At 39.9% G+C, this 22,873-nt stretch overlaps 1 protein-coding gene across 1 annotated transcript in view; it reads right to left on the reverse strand.

The window, feature by feature from the left end:
* The window catches only part of LOC100725189 (papilin-like), a 133,720-nt gene that overhangs the window by 67,788 nt on the left and 43,059 nt on the right, over positions 1 to 22,873 (reverse strand). The window contains exons 6-8 of the mRNA XM_023564182.2: positions 18,859 to 19,077; positions 15,177 to 15,395; positions 3,309 to 3,467 (exon numbers count right to left, since the gene is read on the reverse strand). Coding sequence (XP_023419950.2) covers positions 3,309 to 3,467; positions 15,177 to 15,395; positions 18,859 to 19,077 — 597 coding nt within the window. The remainder of the gene's footprint in view (positions 1 to 3,308; positions 3,468 to 15,176; positions 15,396 to 18,858; positions 19,078 to 22,873) is intronic.

A 22,873-nucleotide genomic window follows, 5' to 3' on the forward strand; every position in this document is an offset into this window, starting at 1 on the left:
TCTCTTTACTGGTGAATGAGTATCAAATTCATAGGGTATTGAGGAGGAGGGATTTGGATGCTGAGACATCAGCAGGTAACTTAGCAACAGTGGCAAGATGGAGGTTTATAGGTCAGTTCAAATTTCCCTCCCATGTGCGGGCTCATAAGCATAATCCCTGAACAATGGACCAGGCTAAACAAGTTATGCAATGTGCTGCTTAATTACCAAATTTAACTCCTAGAGGAAATTAAGGTGGTGCGGCCAGAAGATGTAAAGGTGGCAGCCAATTACAGGGCTTCCCACAGGTCCCTCTTTACTGTAAAATATAAGAGGCATATAAGAGGCTACAACGTTGAGGAGACTGTGCCTGTCTTGGGTAAGGGCACTTCTACAGAGGGGCCAACCTAGCTTCACCCATCATTGGAAGGCCGGGCAGCGAGAGGCCCAGTTCCTGTCTTAGGTGGAGGTTGTAATCCAGTGTGAGGCCCAGTGCCCATCTCTGGCTATCCAGTCAATCGCACTAAGGCAAGAGAAATGGAGCTTGCAGCATGCTTCCACAAAGCATTATCACAATACAGGTTTGCAGGCTCTGCATAATTTTCTCTATCAGCCATTATAAATCTATGGTAATGGACCTGTATAGGTTGTATTTTTATGGCATCCACCTGTTGTTTGACAAAATCTATCAACTTATTCATCATAATCCCAAGAGAAAGGATTCAGGCTTTTGGTTCTATCCTCTGAAAACAAAAGCTGTGACAAAATTCTCTCTGTGGTCATTTTTCGTCCCTGGAGTCATCTGTAACATTATCCTCTGTTTGTTGTATTTGATCTATTTGTTTAACCAATCTTTCTGACAGCAATCTTGCAGATCTCATCTCTTTAGAGTAATGCATGCTGATCCTCATCCCCAGATAAGGACTGGGTCTGCATCATGCCATGAGTTAATCAGGCAGTCTCTCCATAATACAGAAGCAAATTGCTTTTGTGTTTCAGTATGCCAAAACGCTTGGCTGCTGACTGTCCAGGAGCATCCAACTTTAAAAAATTAAGGATGAATAAGGCATGAGATAGAATATTTTTAGGTGGCCCCCATATGGGGTACCATTCCCCTCTTTTATTTTATCAACAGTTAGTTTTAGGGAGGAAGCAGCCTCTTTTATACCTCTTATATTTTAAAGTAAAGGGGGACCTGAGGGAAGCCTTGTGCTCTTTAAACTATGCCTTGACCTTGAGAGTTATAGGTTATGCCTTTTATATGATGAATATTAAGATGTTGACAGAAAGGAGCAAAGGCAGAACTAGCATAGCCTGGACCATTATCAGTCTTTAATTGTTTCGGGCATCCCAAAATAATAAGGTAGTTAACATATGGCTAATAACATGTTTGGTAGCTTTGGCAGTCTAGAGAGAGGCACAAAGGAAACCACTAAAGGTATCTATAGTTACATGAATATATTTAAGATTTCCAAACTCAGGAATATGGGTGATATCCATTTGCCATAATTCATTGGGGATAAGTCCCCTAGGTTTAACCCCAAAGTGTGGAACTAGGAGGTGTGTGGCACAAGAGAGGCAATTTTTCCTATCTGTCTGGCTCACTCTCTGGTGATGTGGTGCATAAGAAGGAGGGTTTGAGCATTGAGTTGGTGTAATTGATGACTCTTTTGTGCTGAGATAACACTGTCATCGTAATCACCGGAGCTAACATTAGCTAAAGTACAAAGGAGAACTTGCAGTCGAGTGGCCAGGTCTGCTGTGTGATTACCATTGGTCAGAGGTTCTAGTAACCCAGAGTGAGCAGGTAGATGTCCAATAAAAATAAAGGGCAAGTCCTTTTTATAATAAGCACCTGTATTTGCCTAAACAGTTCTCCAGTGCTGGAGGCACTTTTGATTTGTCCAGCTCCTTCTAGCTGGGCACAGAATCTGTAATATAAGAGATGTCAGTATATAAAATCATGGGCAGATTGAGAAATGCTGAAAGGGCTGCAGTGACAGCATGCAACATCTGTGACTTGGGCTGATGTACTGTTTGTTTGGAGCATACAGTTTTACCAGGTGAATATCTGCTAGTTAACATTTGAGTAGGGACAATGGTATTTCAGCTACCCATGATTAATCCCATTTGTGCCAGTAGATCTTTCCCCCAAAGATTTATTGGTAATCCAGCTATGACATACAGCTCTATTTAAGGCCTAATTGATAAACAGCTTTGATGTCAATGTTACAAGGGATTGAATTCACAGCCTTTCATTTGTCAGGCTGGCACTGTGCCACTGAGCTAAATCTCCATCCCGGGGGAAAGAACTCACCTCCTTGTGCATGGTTGGCAGGTACTTGTGCCATTGAGGTAAAACCCTGGGCTTTGCTTAATACCCAGAGAGGAACTCATATTTCCTTTAAAGTGCTTTTGGGCCCCTCTGTTAGCATAGGCATCATCCCCTATTAACATATCAAGGTCCCACCCATTACGGGCTTGGGTATTGTGCCTGGCAGTCTCTTTGCAATTTTCTATATATTCCGATTTCCACAAAACATAATCTCCACCCGATAAAGTTCCTTGGGTCAATCTTTGCCAATCTGTCGGTGTTAACCAGCTGTCAGCCAAAGAACTTAAGACAGCAAGAGTATAGGTGGCTGTGTCTTTCTACTGGGTAACCACTGTTTTTAATGCTCTATTCAGTTTGAAATTGAAACCTGAGTAGTCTTGAATAATTCCAACTTCTGCATACATCATTTCCGTCACAGGGAAAGCCTCCATATCATCTAGCTTTAATATTGGACGAGGCTATGGGAGTAAATTTAGAAATCATACCTCTCATTGGGGGTCACTGAGCGGAGAATTTGTAGAGGAAATTCTGGGGCTAATTTCACTTTTCACTTAAAATTTTGCTATTTTCAGCCTCTCTAATTGAGCAATCAAATCCAGATGCAATTTTTTCTTTAATCTGTCGTTTTAAAAGTTCAGCTTGGTCCCTTAATTCCTTCCTAATATCAAAAGTTATATTCGCTGAAGCCGGAGCTATACAGCTGTTACAGTATGGAAGAGGGGCACGCGGCTACTGGGTCACTTTGCTCCTGAGCTAAAGTTTAGGCGTAATGGACATTTGCTTATCTATTTATTTATTTATACTTTACCCTACACGTCTTTAAAGTCTTTCTTAAACTTTTAACAAAAATCTCATGCTGGCTCATTTCTTGTCTCAGTGAACACATTGGCTAAATTGTTTTTCCCTTTACCCTTTGTGTTTTGGAAGCTTTTCTAAACTTTCAACAAAGTCTCACGCTGGCTAATTTCTTGTCCCATAATCGCTGTTCACTTACCAAAGTTCAGCTGTGTGGTAGGCTCCCACGTGGGTCCTGTATTCTCCTTTACTTGCTCTCCTATGGTCCCCAGAACAGCGAGCGTCACTAAGTCCCCTGTTTTCGGGGCCAACGTTGGGGAGGCACTTGATGTGGCCTGCAGGTAAGTCCACAGAGACACTAGAGGGAGAGAGGAGAGGAAAAGGAAACAAGATACACAAAGTGTGGAGACAAGTTGAGGAAGTCCAATTAAGTCTCTCTTTATTCAAGGAATGAATGTCACATATATAGGGTATTGAGGAGAAGGGATTTGGATGCTGAGACATCTGCAGATAACTTAGCAACACTGGCAAGACAGAGGTTTATAGGAGAGTTCAAATTTCCAGCATGTGTGCAGGCTCATAAGCATAAACTCTGAACAATGGACCAGTCTAAACAAGTTATGCAAGGTGCTGCTAAATTACCAAACTTAACTCCTAGAGGGAATAAGGGTGGTACAGCCTGCAGATGTTAAGGTGGCAGCCAATCACAGGGCTTCCCAATGAAACCATGCCTAGAAATTTCCAAACTTGTACTTAACCTGTAATATCCCTAGATTTCTGGAAAAGTAGACCTTTGAGACCACTCCCTAAGGAGGTCACTCCTCAAGGGGGATCAATTATGCTGTGACAGGACCGAATTTTGTACCCCTTCCAAGAAGGAACATCCATTTCAATATGATAAATGAATTATTTCCTAAAGTGATGAGGCCCTCACATGCGCTCATGGATCCAATCTTGAGAAAACAACCAATAGGATCATAAGTTGACCAGGTATGTCATAGCTGTCAGCTATGCCAAGAAACCAGCAATCACCTTTTTTCACCATCTCTGGAAAACCTTAAACTTCTGGAAGCCTCCAAAAGATGGATACTGTTTATTGTTATAAGTCCTTTCCAGCATGGACAAACTCCTTTCTTGCTCTTCACCACTGTTCCTTTCTTTTATTATGTATTATTGATGGAGCTGATGGCTGTCTGTTCAGGTCCCTCGATTTTGTCTCAGAATTTGAGTAACAAGGCCACACTGGTTCAGGGAGTTGACTGTGCAGCCAAAGACCAAAGAGAATGACAATCTGAGAGCTGGGATTCAGGATTAAGTGGTACCGTCTACAGTGCATTTGATACAACAAACATATAGTCATGAAATGGACTTGGAGTTAAATCTTTCTAATTTCTCAAAACAAAACCCAAAACAGCCACCTACAAAAAACCCCACCAAACAAAGAGTTTGACCCTGCCCGACCTTCACTTCTGTTTCTTCAGGCTCTCGCACTGAAAGGGACAGTTAGGGAAAGAAGGGGAGAAGGTAAAATTTTTTTTTTTGAGAAGGTAGATTTTCTTGGAGTAGAAACGCTGGTCTCATTCTCTTGGTTGCCGACCACTGAGGTGGCAAGGAGGGCAAGGAGAGCTGCAGAGAAGCAGAGCTGATGCATCTTGCTGACCTGGACTAGAGGCTTCTTTGCAACTGGAGGCTGATTTGACACCTGCACTGGAGGCTGCTTTGAGACCTGAACTGGAGGCTTCTGTGCTGAGTTGTGGAAGGGTATTTAAGGGGAGGAGAAGGGAGGGCAGGAACTGATATTTCCATAGGATTGCATGATTTCTGGAAGGCAGACTTCCTGATTCTGGTGCCTGAGGCCAACAGTTTCAGCCACTGTCCTTCTAAAGCAGTATCACTGTGAGCTACATGGGATCTCCCTCAGGACATGGCTAATCTGGGGTGAGCTCTCCCTTTCCAACCAGTACTTTCACAGGTTCATGATCCTCTCCTATAAAATTCACCAAGGAAAAGGCTGAGGTAGGAGGATAATATTCTAAAGGTAGCCTTGCATCTTAGTAAGACTCTTTCAAAGTGGAGCACAAAAGCCCTGAACAAGATATAAAATCTACATAAAAATATGAACACATTTGCAGTATACCACTAATAAACTAGCTGAAAAAGAAATCAGGAAATAAATTCCATTCATAATAATTTTTAAAAGTAAAATTCCTAGAAATCAGCCTAATCAAGATGGTAAAAGGGATTTAGATTGAAAATTACAGAACAATACAGAAAGAAATTGAGGAAGATAGTATAAAATGGAAATCCATACAATTCATGAATTAGCAACATTTATCCTGACTGTTTTACCCAAAGTATTCCATAAATTTCATGCGATCCCTATCAAAATTGTTTCTTTACAGTACTAGAAATAATAGTCTTAAAATTAATAAGGAAATAGTACTCCAAATCCTGAACAGCCAAATTTTGCTCTAAGCAAAAATGATAAGACTGTAGGTGGAACAGGCAACAAGCATCAAATTCTCTTATTACCACCTCCCCACCACTGTCCTTTGCTCCACTACAACTCTCCCCACCTCCTGACCCAGTGAACTTGGACAAATGAGTTCAGTGTCCACCCTGATTGTATGTAGCAGCCATTCTTCTCTCCTCCACTCCAAATATAGGTGCAGCTCCACTACTGGGTTGGCAGCCCTCCTCACTTCCACCACTTCAGAGACCACCACTGCCTTCTGAAGAAAGATATGGAGCTCCTGGCATCATCAAGACAGGAGGGATCTGGATGGACCCCCTGCTAACATCACCAAATCCGACAGCCAGCTTTCTACATTGCAGAAATCTGATATCAAATCAAATGGAAGACCCCTTGCATCAAGGAGTTAGAAGACAACTGTTTATTATTATGTTAGCAGAATGGGGAGACCAAGTCCAAATCATCAGCCCCAAGTCAGCTTTAGGTCTAGTTTATATGGGATATACAAGCAGGGGGTACAAAGTTGATTTTGGTTATTATATAATTGGTTACAAGAATTAAGTCATAGGTTGTCAGGCAGGTTTGTTTCAGGCAGGTTAGTCAGAGGGGTGGTTTACCATAAGGCAGGAGAAGATAGGGAAGGATCTGGGGTTGAGGTTGTGATTGAAAGTAGGCACGTCCTTGATTAGTTATCTCAGTTGCATTGGTCTCGAAAATAGAAAATGTCTATATGTCAGACAGTATGCACAGTCCAGATGAATGTGGTCAGATTGAGTCAGGTGGAGATATCTCTAAGTCGCAGCTGATATGGTCCGTCTAGGCTAACTGAGTCAAATGTTCAGTGTTGTGGGCTGGGTGAGCATATCTTCTTTTAAGGCAGCATCACACTGTTGATTTTTAGCTTTTCTGTCACATTTAGAAGTTTCCCTTGCTTAGCCCTGTTCCCTTCCTGGATCAACACGATGACAACTGAGGCACATTCAATTCGGTATTGATGATGAGTCTGTACTATGACAATCACAGTCCCAAAGCTGCTACTTCAACAACACTCCACAGGCACTTTTCAGGTTAGTCTAGTAGGGCTTCCTCCAGTGTACTCACCCCTCACATCTAAATCCAGAACAGCAGCACAGGCCCTATTAAAGAGTGACTTTGTTGGTTGTGTAAATCTGTTTGATTTATTTCTCAGGTAGTATGGGCTTCAAAATTCCTATAAATCTGCTCCAGATTCTTAAGCTGAGTAGTGTTGACAGACCAGGTAAAACCTGGTCAGCAGATGTAGGTCACTGGGTGTTCAGTCTAGGGGCATACATTTTATTTGCTCTCCTTTGATCACCCCTTACTTTTTGTATGCAGATTCAAAGAGATATACAGGAAATCAAAAATTCTATTGAAAGTTGTCCAAACTGTCACCACAAAAGGGAAAATAGAATTTCAGACCTGGGAGACACGATTGCAGCTAGTGAACAGGAAAGTCAAGATCTTTTAAGTGTAACAAGGAATCAGGAAATAACAATTCAACAGTTGCAAGATGATGCAAAAAAACAAACAAACAAACAAACAAACTAAGATTGGTACTGATAATTGAAAAACAAGGGGACAACAGAAATGATATCAAGAGACTATATGCAGAAGTAATAGCTGAAAATTTCCCAAACATGAGAATGGAAACTGACATGTGGATTATTGAACCATACTGAACTCCAAATAGCTGTAAACAAAATAAAACTACACCCAGACATATAATAATCACCATCCCAGAAATTCAAAATAAAATTGTAATATTAAAAGCTGTTAGAGAAAAGACAGATCACCTATAAAGAAATCCTATCAGAAACAGGGCAGACTTCTTAACACAAACAATGAAGTCAAGAAGAACATGGAATGAATTATTTCAGATCCTAAACAAAATAACTTCCAACCTACTGATGTGCCCTGCAAAACTGTCCTTCCAAATAGATGGACAAATAAGATACTTCCAAGACAAAGAACAGCTGAAGAACTTCATGATCACCAAACCAATCATAAAGAATACTGAAAGACAGTCTAGATACACAGAGGAAAAAACACTAAGCAAGGCAGAAAATTGAACAGAATGGAAGGAGGAAAATGCAACAGCAGAAAGATAAAATGTGAACAATAAACAAATATATAACAGTTATAGCCATTATTTTAAATGGTCTTGATTTACCAATTAAAAGGAGTAGACTGTCAGAATGGATCAAGAAACAATATGCCATCAAATGCTGATTACAAGCAACCCATCTAACCCAAAATGAAACTCATCAACAGAAAGTCAAAGTATGGAAAAAAACTCTTCATGCAACTGGAACCCCCCAAACAAAGTGGGGATAGCTATTCTGTTTGCAGATAAATGCGAACTTCAAAGTAAGAATGAGCCAAAGGGATAAAGAAGATCACTAAATACTTGTTAGGGGGAAAATTCAATAGGAAGAGATAACAATCTTAAACAAAAATGCCCCAAATTCCAGAGCACCCAGATATATAAAGCAAGTATTATCAGAAGTGAAAAATCAAATTAGCAATAACATAGTTATAACAGGAGACACTAACACACCATTGACATCGAGAGACAGATAAACCAGACAGAAGATCAAAAAAGAAATAACAGAAATGAATCAAATGGGACATGATGGACGTATACAGTGTTCCTGCCAACAGTATCATAGTATACATTCTTCTCAGCAGTACATGGGACAGTCTCTAAATCAGATCATATACTAGCCCACAGAACATAATTAAGTAAAAGAAAAAGACCTGAAATTATCCCACCCATGTTATCAGATCAGAGTGCCATGAAACTAGAAATTAATCATAAAAGAAACTGAAAAAACCACACAAACACATGGAAATTGGATAATAAACTATTGAGCAATCAGTGGGTCATAGGGGAAATTAAAGAAAAAAATCAAACAATACTTACAAGAAAATGAAAATACAAATACAGCTTGCTGGAATCTGTGGGATGCAATGAAAGTGGTACTCACAGGAAAATTTATTGCACTGAGTTCCCACGTCAGGAAAACAGAAGAAACAGAAAGAAACAACCTGCTGCTAAACCTGAAACATCTAGAAAAAGAAGAGCAAGTCAAGCCCAAATCCAAAAGGAGGGAGGAAATTATAGAAATCAGACCAGAAATTAATGCAATAAAGACTAAGAAAGCAATCCAAAGAATCAATGAATCAAAGAGTTGGTTCGTTAAAAGAGTAAATAAAATTAATAAGCTCCCAACCTTATTTTAAAAAGGAAAGAAAAAGCTCAAATTCATGCAATAAAGAATGAAAAAGGTGAAGTCACTAGAGACTCTGTGGAAATACATAAGATCATCAATACTTATTTCAAAAACCTCTACTTTCATAGGCTCGATAACACAGAGGAAATGGACAGATGCCTAGAAACATGAAGTACCAAAGCTGGGTCAAGAATATGCAAAACTGCTGAATAATTTGATTTCTATTAATGAAATGGAAACTGTAATTAATTCTTACCTACAAAAAGGAGCTCATCCCAGACAGAATCACTGTGGAAATTCTACAAGAAATAAAAGAAGACTTAATACCGACACTCCTCAAACTCTTCAATGAAATCAAAAGGGAACCAATTCTTCCTAAGTCATTCCTGGAAGCAAATATTACTCTAGTACCAAAACCTGAGAAAGACCCAACTGAAAAAGATATCTACAGGCCAATCCCCCTAATGAACATAGATGCAAAAATCCTCAATAAAATATTGGGAAACAGGATGCAGCAAATCATCAAGAAGTTTATATACCACGAACAAGTGAGATACCACATAGGAATGTAGGGATATTTCAACATACATAAATCAATAAATGTAATCCACCGTATCAATAAAGCCAAACGTAAGAATCACATGATCATTTCTATAGATGCATAAAAAGCTTTTGATAAGGTCTAACACTCATTCATGATAAGAACCTTACAGTAAATTGGAATAGATGGTCTTTACCTCAATATGATATGGGCCATCTATGTCAAATCAAAGCCAGAATCATATTAAATGGCTGAAACCTGAAGTCCTTTACCTTAAAATCAGGCACAAGACAATTAACAAGACCCTTATCACCATCCTATTAAATGTAGTACTGAAAATACTAGCCAGAGCAATTAGACAAGAAAGAGAAATAAAACAAGTAATGATAGGAAAAGTGGAAGTTAAATTATCATTATTTGCAAAGGACATGATACTCTATATAGAAGACTGCCCAAACTCCATAGATGCAAGAATTAAATTCAGCAATGTAGCTGGATACAAAGTCAATACTCAAAAATCAGTAATATTCCTATATACTAACAACAAACTCTCTGAGAGAGAAATAAGAGAAGCCACACTGTTCTCCCTAGCATCTAAAAAAAATGAAATACGGGCTGGGGATTTAGCTCAACGGCATAAGCACCTGCCTTGCAAGCAGGCGGTTGTGAGTTCGATCCCCGGTACCAATAAAAATGAAAAAGACAAAAAAAAAATGAAATACATAGGAATTAATCTCATGAAAGAAGTAAAAATTCTATACTGGGAAAATTATGATTGAAAAAGAAATGGAAGAGGATCTCAGAAAATGGAAAGACATCCGTTGTTCATGAGTAGGCAGAATAAATAATGTGAACATGGCCATTCTCCCAAAACTGTTATAACAGATTCTATGCAATCCCAATGAAAATACCATCAACATACCTCATAGATATAGAGAAATCACTGCTAAAATTCATCTGGAACCAGAAGAGACCTGAAGAGCAAAGGCAATTCTAAGCAGCAAACCCCAGGCAGGAGGCATCAATCCCTGACTTGAAGTAATACCAGAAATCTACTGTAATAAAATCAACATGGTAGTGAAATAAAAACAGAGCCACAGATCAGTGGACTAGATTAGAAGATGCAACCACAACTACAAACACACTCAACCACCTTATCTTTGGTAAAGGGGCCAAACATGTTCACTGGAAAAATGGAAGTCTCCTTAATGAATGGTTTTGGAAAAGCTGGCTCTCTATATGCTGAAAACTAAAACTAGACCCATGCCTATGTACTAAATTGAAGTCTAAATGGATCAAACACCTGAATTACAAAACAGAAACATTAAATTTACTGGAAGACAAACTGGGTAAAAACCTTGAAGACGGCATAGTGTGTAGAGAATTCATGAACAGGACTCAAACCGCACGGGAAATACTTTACAGAATCAATAACTGGGATCACGTCTTATTAAAATGTTTCTGCATGTCCAAAGAAATCTCCAGCATAGTGAAAAGAAAACCCACAAACTTGGAAAAACATCTTAGTGAACTGTCCCTCAGACAAAGGACTTCTGTGTAAAACATATTAAGAATTAGAAAAAAATCACACCCCTGAAATTCAAAGACCCAATCCAAAAATGGGCATCTGAGATAAATACACACTTCTCAGATAAGGAAATACAAATGGCAAATAGATACATCAAAAAATGTTCATGATTATTAGTCATTAGAGAAATGCAAACTAAAACCACACTGAAATTCCATCTCACTCCTGAAAGAATGGCCAGGATCAAGAAAACTACCAACAACAAAAACTAGAGAGACTGTGGGGAAAAAGGAATGCCCCTGTACTGTTGGTGGGAGTATTGATTGGTGCAACCACTGTGGAAGTTAGTCTGGATGTTCCTCAAATACCTGGGATTGGAAGTCCCATTAGATCCAGCTACTCCACTTCCATATTCTCAGAAGAACTGAAAACATCATACCTGAGTGACAAATGTGCACCCATTGTTATAGCAATACAATTTGTAATAGTCAGATCTTGGAAACAGTCTAAGGGTCCGTCAACTGAGGAATGGATAAAAAAGTTGTGATATTTTTATACAATCTATAAAGAATGATCACACTGAGATATTTATAAATAAATGGATGTAGGTTGAGACCATATTCATAAGTGAAATAAATCAAACTCACATGTATAAATACCGAATAGTTTCCCTAGTGTAAGAAATGATAAGAATACATAAAAGTATGTGGTAATCATGATTTTGAATCATATTGGTTTGAAGCCATATGATGTTTTCACTCATTAATTGGAGTTGTTTTAGTCTGGTTTGTTCGATTTTATTGTCTGTGATAGTACGAATAGCTATTTTGAAGAAAACAAGACATCATAAAGCTAGTGCAGATTTAGTATCATCCTGTTTTGAAGTCCCATCAAGCTGTTGTTCGTCTGTTTTCATTGGTTTTAACATGTTGTATCTTATTATAGTTTACTATATGTGAAAGTGTAAGCGAAAGTTTTTATAGGCAAAGAGATAATACAGAAACCGTTGTTTGTTTTCTGTTTGCTGGTTCTAAGTACCCTGTAATTCTTTCATTTTCTTGAATGGCTTCACACTGTCTTGATATGTTTTATGCTATAGTATATGAAGTTATACTCAAATAATTTAAGGAAAGAGACACTATGGTAACTACTATTATGTCAGGTTATCTGGTGGTAAAACACAATGATGCTGAAATTGTTGGGTTCTGACCTGCGTGGTTCTGTTACTATGTCCTCTTTCATCTCAAACTCCCTATTTTTTTTCCTAAAAAAATTAATTTATTTTTTCTCATTTTTTTAAATCAAGGGAAAACTATATTTAAAAAATAGCGGGATATATTATAGTAATTTTTTGTTTTCCTACTCACATGATTTGAACCCCAGTATTGCTCTCCCAATCTTTTCTCTTTTTTTGTCTTTTTTACTACATTCTGTTTGGTTTGATAGTATCAAGTTTGAGGGTATAGGCAACCACTTTGAAGGCAATAAGATTTACTATGATGCTCATTATGGTTTGACTATTATCTTCTTTTTAAGTCATGTAAGGTCTCCAATGTAGGTTTTATTGGTCTTGTTCTGTACTGTTTTGTTCAATTCTATTATACCTGTTGATATAGGCAACTCTTTTTAGTATAGCAAGAGGCATCTTGGTAACCATCTTTGATCACCTGGTATTCTGTTTTTGCATCATGTACTATCTGCACCCTTCTGTTCTAACTGACTCTTGCTTTGCTTTCTCACACTTGGGATTTTGTTTCTCTTCAGAAAAAAAAGTTATAACAACTGTGGTAGTAATAAAACACCAAAAGTATAATTGTTATCGTAAAAAACAGAGGAAAAGAAAGTGGTCTAAAGGACAAACTACATGTATATTTAAGTGTGTACGATAGAAAACCATATTACTGAGATTTTGTTGGATCATTGAACAGAACTGTCTGCAATCTCACTGTATGAATGTCCACTCTGTGTATGCTTTAATTTTGTAATTCGGACAACTGTTTCTGAGATGACATTATGTAATCTATTAACTAATGATTTCTTACTGTATATTGTTTTCTTGAAATTCTATATTACTTGTATCCTTTTACTGATTTGTTTGTTTTTCTCTTTAAATAATAAATTCAGATCCCAAGTTCACACAAAAACACACAAAATATGAATAAGCTTTAACAGAGAACGATGACTCAGGTTTTGTGTAGCTTTGGCTAACCATCAAGATGTAGCTGCCTCTTTGGATTGCTGTCACGAGATTGCTTCCTAAAACTGGTAGGTCTCAGCCTGAGTGTGCAAAAAGTAAAGTGCCATAACTTTGCAGAACAATGCGACATACCACCATCTCTGAAATGGCGTCAATTAAGGCTTGCTGTTACAAAAACCAGAATTCACTCATTAGTTTAATCAGAAAATACTGAAAATATGTGGGCTGAGGGTGTGGCTCAGTGTGGAGGAAGAACTGAGAAAGTACTTAATGACAAGGCCAGAGAGAGGAAAACTAAGTGTCACTGCAGAGCTTTAGTGTGCAGGGTCACAGGGGTTTCAGGACTCCTGCAGGAAGCAGGCAGCTGGACACAGCGATGAGACATTCTGTGGTCAACTAAGGTGATGAAAGTAGAAGCAACCTATGGGTCCAGCGAATAGTTAGAAGGGAAAGATAAATATGGAAATGGTGATAGGTTGCTTTCTAGACACTATTAATGTTGTTACTTATGCCATTGTAGGATGATAACATTGAAAGATGATCAGGGTAAGCTGGTCATGGTGGCTCATGCCTTTAATCTGAACTCTCTTTCGGAGGCTTAGGCAGGAGGATACTTGCAAGTTCGAGACAAGCCTAGGCTACAAAGTGAGCTCAAGGCCAGCATGAACTGCACTGCTAGACCCTGTCTCAAAAAGACAAAAAAAAATTTGTCAACGTATTCTCAACTTCAGAGCTATTGTGCAAATATGAGGCATGAGTGGCCCCTGGCCTTTACCCTTTGCTCTGACCTCTTCCAGGAGTCTCAGATGAATCCAGGTCCCTGGTTCCCAAATAAACAACAATAAAAGGCTAGGAATATAGATGAGTGTGAAGGCCAGGATTTAATCTACAGTACTGAAAAAGGATACTTTTCTTACTGTTAGTATGTATAATAAAGGACACAACACAGGAAGAATCCAATTAGCCAGATGCATGGGATGGTCCCAAATGACCAGATCCATGATGTCTCTGGGGTGTAGCTCCCTCCTTTACTTGATTGGCCTCAGGGAGCAGAAAGCTGAGCCTGTTCCTTGAAATCCCTGGACCTTGGATTTTGCTCCCGAATTCCAGCAACAGTACCACAATGGGATAGAGAGGGGCTGGAGGCCATGGAAGGGCAAGGAGCAGGAATAAAAGAGTTCCAGAGTTGGGGTCCAAGGAATGACATAGCTACTGCTGAATGTGTGGTATACTAAAATTATAATAAAATCATGAAATATTCCTGAAGTTAAAAATCCTTAACTCCCTAGGAAAGCTCCAGAGACAGGCAGAGGTTTGCTTCAACCCAAAGCCTCAGAGCACAGAGGAGAGGAGAAGCAAATGACCTAGCCCAGCAAGTTCCCTGTTCAAGCCAACCAAGTGACAGTGAGCAGAAAAAGAGCCACATAGAGGTAGAGTCAGCACATCTCTTTGAATTAAATGGAGGTTTAAACTGGGCCTTGCAGAACTTATCATATCCAAGCTGACTGGTGGAAAAGGATGAGATGCAAGACAGGGAAGGAGCCGCTATGCACCCAAGGGTTGTGTGATCTTCCCACTTGCTCAGGATTCCTGATCTGGGCCTGAGCCAAGTCTCAGCAACAGCACTGCCCAAACAGTAACACTGCGAGCTTCCTGGATCTCCTTCAAATGGATTCTGTCTTGGTCAATCTGGGGTGAGCTGCTGCCTTTCCCACCAGTGCTTCTATAGCCCCAGTGTGCTGTCCAATGAAACTGGCCATGGAGAGCTGTAAGGCTTCGAGAAGAATGGCATTTTGAGGCCAGACTGGGTAACTCAGTAAAACTCATTCAAAATACAATGAAGAAGGAAAGAATACAACATCAACATTAAAAAGTATAACTTTTCTGTACACAAGCTAGGTGACAAATTCCCTTTACAATAGCTTTTTAAAAAATTATAGTCCTAGAAATCAGTCTGGTCAAAAAGATAAAAGACATTGACAGTGAAAATTACACAGGGATGAAAGAAATTTAAGAGGACATCAGAAGACAGTAAAAGCTCCCCAGTTCATAGATTGACAGAATTAATGCTCACCTTGTGTTCCAGCACTTGCAGTTGTAGTGAGCACCGTGGGACTCTGTCCACAGACCCTCATACACTCTTCCTTGGTTACAAAGTTGTTCTGCTTTGCTCTGCAGCCACCATATCCAAAGGCTTCACAGCGTCCGGAGTGAGCATTGTAGTAGTATCTGATCAACAGAATCCTGCAGGGACCCATGAAGGAACGCTCCAGGCAGAAGTCAGGCCGCTGGCCTGCAGGGATAGCACAGAGTCTGCTTTTAGCCAGGAGAATGGTCATGCAGGGACATCCTCATGGCAAATAATGAAATCAAACAATGTATCTGGTGAACGGTGATTAGTAGCTGAAAGTGCAAAAACTCCATTCGATAGCTTGTTTTCTTGACATTACATTAATTTTGTGAAGTGTACCATTATATGGTGAAAACGTCAAAAAATTTATACATGTGACTGAAGTATCCATGCATTCAGTAATTGCATGATGCCTGCGATTTGATTTTAGGAATTACAAGATATTTAAAAAATGTCCAGTGGTGCAAACCTATAATCCCATTACTCTAAAGGCGAATTCAGGAGACAGGAGAATTCTTGCAAGTTTGAGATCAGGCTGGACTTCATGGTGAGTTTAAGCCCAGCTTGAACTACACCTCAAGACCCCTTCTCAAACAAATAATAATGCTTGTTTATTTGTATATGTATATATATATATATATATATATATATATACATAGTTTGCTTGTTTATTTGTTTATATATATCAATAACTGGGATCACGTCTTATTAAAAAGTTTCTGCACATCGAAAGAAATCTCTAGCATAGTGAAAAGAAAACCTACAAACTGGGAAAAAATCCTAGTGAACTGTTCCTCAGACAAAGGATTTCTGTCTAAAACATACAAAGAATTAAAAAAAAATCAGACCCCCAAAATTCAAAGACCCCATCCAAAAATGGGCATCAGAGATGAATAAACAATTTTCAGATGAAGAAATACAAATGGCAAATAAATATATGAAAAAATGTTCAGCATCACTAGCCATTAGAGACATGCAAATTAAAACCACACTGAGATTTCATCTCACTCCTGAAAGAATGGCCAAGATCAAGAAAACCACCAACAACAAATGCTGGAGAGGCTGTGGGGAAAAAGGAACTCTCCTGTACTGTTGGTGGGAGTGTAGACTGGTGCAACCATTGTGGAGGTCAGTGTGGAGATTTCTCAGAAAGCTGGGACTGGGAGCACCATGACCCAGCTGTTTCTGAGATGACATTATGTAATCTATTAACTAATGATTTCTTACTGTATATTGTTTTCTTGAAATTCTATATTACTTGTATCCTTTTACTGATTTGTTTGTTTTTCTCTTTAAATAATACATTCAGATGCCAAGTTCACACAAAAATACACAAAATATAAATAAGCTTTAACAGAGAAGGATGACTCAGGTTTTGTGTAGCTTTGGCTAACCATCAAGATGTAGCTGCCTCTTTGGATTGCTGTCACGAGATTGCTTCCTAAAACTGGTAGGTCTCAGCCTGAGTGTGCAAAAAGTAAAGTGCCATAACTTTGCAGAACAATGCGACATACCACCATCTCTGAAATGGCGTCAATTAAGGCTTGCTGTTACAAAAACCAGAATTCACTCATTAGTTTAATCAGAAAACACTGAAAATATAGGGGCTGAGGGTGTGGCTCAGTGTGGAGGAAGAACTTAGAAAGTACTTAATGACAAGGCCAGAGAGAGGAAAACTAAGTGTCACTGCAGAGCTTTAGTGTGCAGGGTCACAGGGGTTTCAGGACTCCTGCAGGAAGCAGGCAGCTGGACACAGCGATGAGACATTCTGTGGTCAACTAGGGTGATGAAAGTAGAAGCAACCTATGGGTCCAGTGAATAGTTAGAAGGGAAAGATAAATATGGAAATGGTGATAGGTTGCTTTCTAGACACTATTAATGTTGTTACTTATGCCATTGTAGGATGATAACATTGAAAGATGATCAGGGTAAGCTGGTCATGGTGGCTCATACCTTTAATCTGAACTCTCTTTCAGAGGCTTAGGCAGGAGGATACCTGCGAGTTCAAGACAAGCCTGGGCTACAAAGTGAGCTCAAGGACAGCATGAACTGCACTGTGAGACCCTGTCTCAAAAAGACAAAAAAAAATTGTCAATGTATCCTCAACTTCAGAGCTATTGTGCAAATGTGAGGCATGAGTGGCCCCTGGCCTTTACCCTTTGCTCTGACCTCTTCCAGGAGTCTCAGATGAATCCAGGTCCCTGGTTCCCAAATAAACAACAATAAAAGGCTGGGAATATAGATGAGTGTGAAGGCCAGGAATTAATCTACAGTACTGAAAAAGGATACTTTTCTTACTGTTAGTATGTATAATAAAGGACACAACACAGGAAGAATCCAATTAGCCAGATGCATGGGATGATCCCAAATGACCAGATCCATGATGTCTCTGGGGTGTAGCTCCCTCCTAAGCCCATTGGTATGTTCACCAACTCACAGAAGTATTCCAAAGTCTAAATCTGGCAGTTTAATCCAAGCTTCATTTCTTAAGCATTTGACTTTGTTTTGTTCTGCATTTTTTCAAGACGGCGCATCACTATGTAGTTCAGACTGGCCTTGAACTCACTATGTGCACCTTTACTTGACTGGCCTCAGGGAGCAGAGAGCTGAGCCTGCTCCTTGAAATCCCTGGACCCCTGGATTTTGCTCCCAAATTCCAGCAAGAATACCACAATGGGATAGAGAGGGGCTGGAGGCCATGGAAGGGCAAGGAGCAGGAATAAAAGAGTTCCAGAGTTGGGGTCCAAGGAATGACATAGCTACTGCTGAATGTGTGGTATACTAAAATTATAATAAAATCATGAAATATTCCTGAAGTTAAAAATCCTTAACTCCCTAGGAAAGCTCCAGAGACAGGGAGAGGTTTGCTTCAACCCAAAGCCTCAGAGCACAGAGGAGAGGAGAAGCAGATGACCTAGCCCAGTAAGTTCCCTGTTCAAGTCGACCAAGTGACAGTGAGTAGAAGAAGAGCCACATAGAGGTAGAGTCAGCACATCTCTTTGAATTAAATGGAGGTTTAAACTGGGCCTGGCAGAACTTATCATATCCAAGCTGACTGGTGGAAAAGGATGAGATGCAAGACAGGGAAGGAGCCGCTGTGCACCCAAGGGTTGTGTGATCTTCCCACTTGCTCAGGACTCCTGATCTGGGCCTGAGCCAAGTCTCAGCAACAGCGCTGCCCAAACAGTAACACTGCGAGCTTCCTGGATCTCCTTCAAATGGATTCTGTCTTGGTCAATCTGGGGTGAGCTGCTGCCTTTCCCACCAGTGCTTCTATAGCCCCAGTGTGCTGTCCAATGAAACTGGCCATGGAGAGGCTATAAGGCTTTGAGAAGAATGGCATTTTGAGGCCAGACTGGGTAACTCAGTAAAACTCATTCAAAATACAATGAAGAAGGAAAGAATACAACATCAACATTAAAAAGTATAACTTTTCTGTACACAAGCTAGGTGACAAATTCCCTTTACAATAGCTTTTTTAAAAATTATAGTCCTAGAAATCAGTCTGGTCAAGAAGAAAAAAGACATCGACAGTGAAAATTACACAGTGATGAAAGAAACTTAAGAGGACTTCAAGAGACTGAAAAACCTCCCAAGTTCATCGATTGACAGAATTAATCCTCACCTTGTGTTCCAGCACTTGCAGTTGTAGTGAGCACCTTGGGACTCTGTCCACAGACCCTCATGCACTCTTCCTTGGTCTCAAAGTTGTTCTGCTTTTCTCTGCAGCCACCATATCCAAAGGCTTCACAGCGTCCAGAGTGGGCATTGTAGTAGTATCTGATCAACAGAATCCTGCAGGGACCCATGAAGGAACGCTCCAGGCAGAAGGCAGGCCGCTGGCCTGCAGGGATAGCACAGAGTCTGCTTTTAGCCAGGAGAATGGTCATGCAGGTCCGTCCACATGGCAAACAATGAAATCAAACAATGTATCTGGTGAATGGTGATTAGTCGCTGAAAGTGCAAAAACTCCATTCGATAGCTTGTTTTCTTGACAGTACATTAATTTTGTGAAATGTACCATTGTATGGTGAAAATGTCAAAAAATTTATACACGTGACTGAAGTATCCATGCATTCAGTAATTTCATGATGCCTGCGATTTGATTTTAGGAATTACAAGATATTTAAAAAATGTCCAGTGGTGCAAACCTATAATCCCATTACTCTAAAGGCGAATTCAGGAGACAGGAGAATTCTTGCAAGTTTGAGATCAGGCTGGACTTCATAGTGAGTTTAAGCCCAGCTTGAACTACACCTCAAGACCCCTTCTCAAACAAATAATAATGCTTGTTTATTTGTATATATATATATATATATATATATATAATAACTATATGTATAGTTTGCTTATTTGTTTATATATTATAACTATATACATAGTTTGCTTGTTTATTTGTTTATATATATAATTTAACTATATAAATAGTTTGATTGTTCATTTCTTTACATATATATATATATATATATATATGAAATTATACAGGAGGAAACTTTATATATATAGTAATCTCCAGAAGTCCACAACTGTTGTGTTTGAATAATGGATACATGAATGCTTAATATCCTACATTCTGTTTTCTTTTTTGCATCTTTCCAAGTGGCCATTATTTAAAAAAAAAACCTTCTATAGCCAGTCATGATGTCAGGGAAGAATACAAGGGAGAAAACATTTTGTCTTTGTCTCAATCAGTGGAATGGCATTCCTGTAACTCGTTATTGTTGGCTGTAGCCTGCTTTCACAAAGCATTATCATAATACAGTTTTGCGGGCTCCGCGTAATTTTCTCTATCAGTCATTCTAAACCTGTGGTAATGGACCTGTATAGGTTGCATTTTTATGAGATCCACCTATTGTTTGACAGAAGCTATCAACTTATGCATCATAATCCCAAGAAACAGGATCCAGACTGTTGGTTCCATCATCTGAAAAACAAAAGCTGTGAAAAAATTCTCTCAGGGGTCATTTTTCATCCCTGGAGTCATCTGTAACATTATCCTCCATTTGTATTATTTGATCTATTTGTTTAACCAATTGTTCTGGCAGCCATCTTGCAGATTTCATCTCTTTAGAGTAAATGAATACTGACTCTTGTCCTCAGATAAGGACTGGGCCTGGACCATGCCATGAGTTAGTCAGGGGGTCTCTGCATAGTACAGAAGCAAATTGCTTTTGTGTTTCAGTATACCAAAATTGCATGGTTGCTAACTGTCCAGAAGCATCCAAATCTAAAAAATTAAGGATGAATAAGGCATGAGATAGAATATCTTTAGGTGTCACCCTTGTGGGGTACCATTCCCCTTTTTTATTTTATCAACAGTGAGTTTTAGGGAGAGATTTACCCTTTCAACCAAGCCTTGACCTTGAAGGTTATAAGGTATGCCTTTTATATGATGAATATTAAGATGCTGACAGAAAGGAGTGAAGGCTGAACTAGCATAGCCTGGATCATTATCAGTCTTTAATTGTTCTGGGCATCCCAAAACTGATGAGGTAGTTAACTTCTGGCTAATAACATGTTTGGTACCTGCGCAAGTTTGGGGAGAGGCATAAATGAAACCACTAAAGGTATCTATAGTTACATGAACATACTGAAAATTGCCAAACTCAGGAATGCAGTTGACATCCATTTGCCATAATTCATTGGGGATAAGTCCTATAGGATTAACCCCAAAGTGTGGAAATAGGAGATGCCTGGCACAAGAGGGGCAATTTTTTACTATCTGTCTGGCTTGCTCTCTGGTGATCTTCTGCATAAGACGAAGGGTTTGAGCATTGAGATTGTGGAATTGATAAGTCTTTTGTGCTGAAGTAACACTGTCATCATAATCACTGGAACTAACATTAGCTAAAGTACAAAGGAGACCTTGAGGTTGAGTGGCCAGGTCTGCTATATGATTACCATTGGCCAGAGGTCCTTGTAACCCAGAGTGAGCACGTAGATGTCCAATAAAAAAAGGGCAAGTTCTGTTTAAAATAAGCACCTAGCAGCAGAGTGGAGGCCAGCCCTGCTGCCGCCTCTCCTGCCCTGGGCCCATAATACCACCGCTGCAGAGCAGAAGGTGCGCATCCAGCCGAGTGGAGGTGACTGGCGTCCTGTCCTGCTGCTGCCTCTCCCGCCCGGGCCCCATACTACCACCGCTGCAGACCGGAGGTGAGCGCCCAGCCCAGCGGAGGGGACTCAGGTCCACCAGCCCCCTCCTCTGGCCAAGTAGCACACCACAGCTGCTGGCCTGAAGGAGGGAGCTGGGCCGAGCTGCTGAAACCTGCTCTGACCTCGCCTGTGACCTTCTTATGATCTGGAGAGCACCAGCACTACTGCCACTGCCTGGAGGAAGGAGCAGTCCTGCTGAGGAGGTTTCAGGCCTACTTATGCCATAAAGGAACCTTTGATAAGCCTGGGGAGCTTTACCATCCAAGGAGCTGGATTGTTACAAAATGGTAGGGAGCGGAGTGACACGCATTGCTGCCTCAATGCCTCTCTCTCCTATGGGCACTGCGTCTGCCTACATTAACCATAATCCTCTCCTGCTTACGTCACGTATCTGGATGTGACGGTGACCCTGTTGTATTCATCTGTTTAACCTCTTCCTGTCCCAGCTCCCGCCCTTAGCCTATAAAAGGTGTGATCATTTTCTGAATAAACCGGAGGCTTGATTGGATTACATCAACTTGCCTTTGTCTCTTTTGTCTCCCCTATGTCTTTTATTTAATCCCCGTTTCCCCTCCAGGAGTTCTGAACTTGTTGATCTGCAGGCCGGATCACAAAATATCCAATTCCTGGGAGATTATGAGATCCTTGCTCTAGGGGGTTGGAGGCCCAATGGGCTTGCAGCCACACTATACTGGGCTTAACAGGATTTGGGATTGCCTGGACCACACCAGGTGCCATTATATCCCTCAGGGGAGCTTTGCCACCAGAAGGGGAAACTGTGCAAATTGAGGAAGCTTTAGGTCTACCTGAGAGGAGCCTGGCAAGCCTCTTTTAATCCAGGGGCTCCGCTGCCCAAGGAGGGAGCTACTACAAGAGGAGTCCCAAGAGCCCAGGACATAAGAGTCAATTTACAACACGACCAGGGGAAACTCTGGAACAACACTTGAAACACAGTAATATAGGAAAATGACAAAACAAAAGACCAAAATGCAATCTTAAACATCCAACCCATCCCAAGAAAGCCTAGGAGCCATGTATATAGAAGAAAACACATGCCATATACCTGAAATACCTGAAACAATAGTAACAGAAATAAAAAAGCAGCTCCGGGAAGCTTTGAAGGAATTCAAACTAGAAATAATCTATCAGGTAAAAGAAGAAATAATAAAAGAAATGAAGGAGATTCTGAACATATCTAAAGAAGACACAGCTAAAAAATTGGAGGAACTAAACAAAAGGATAGAATCTCTGGATGAACAATATAAGAAACAAACAGAATATATAAAACAGATGCAAAGATATATACAGGAAATCAAAAGCTCCATTGAAAGTTGTAAAAACCACCTGAATGAATGCGAAGATAGAATTTTGGACCTTGAAGACAAGATTGTAGCCAGTGAACAGGAAAGGAAAGATCTTTTAAAAATAACAAGAAATCAAGAAATAACAAATCAACACCTGCAAGATGATGCAAAGAAAAACAACAT

Source organism: Cavia porcellus, unplaced genomic scaffold, assembly GCF_034190915.1.
Source record: "Cavia porcellus strain 051 isolate PalLab524CR breed Dunkin Hartley unplaced genomic scaffold, mCavPor4.1 scaffold_5, whole genome shotgun sequence".
In the NCBI taxonomy this organism is placed as follows: domain Eukaryota; kingdom Metazoa; phylum Chordata; class Mammalia; order Rodentia; family Caviidae; genus Cavia; species Cavia porcellus.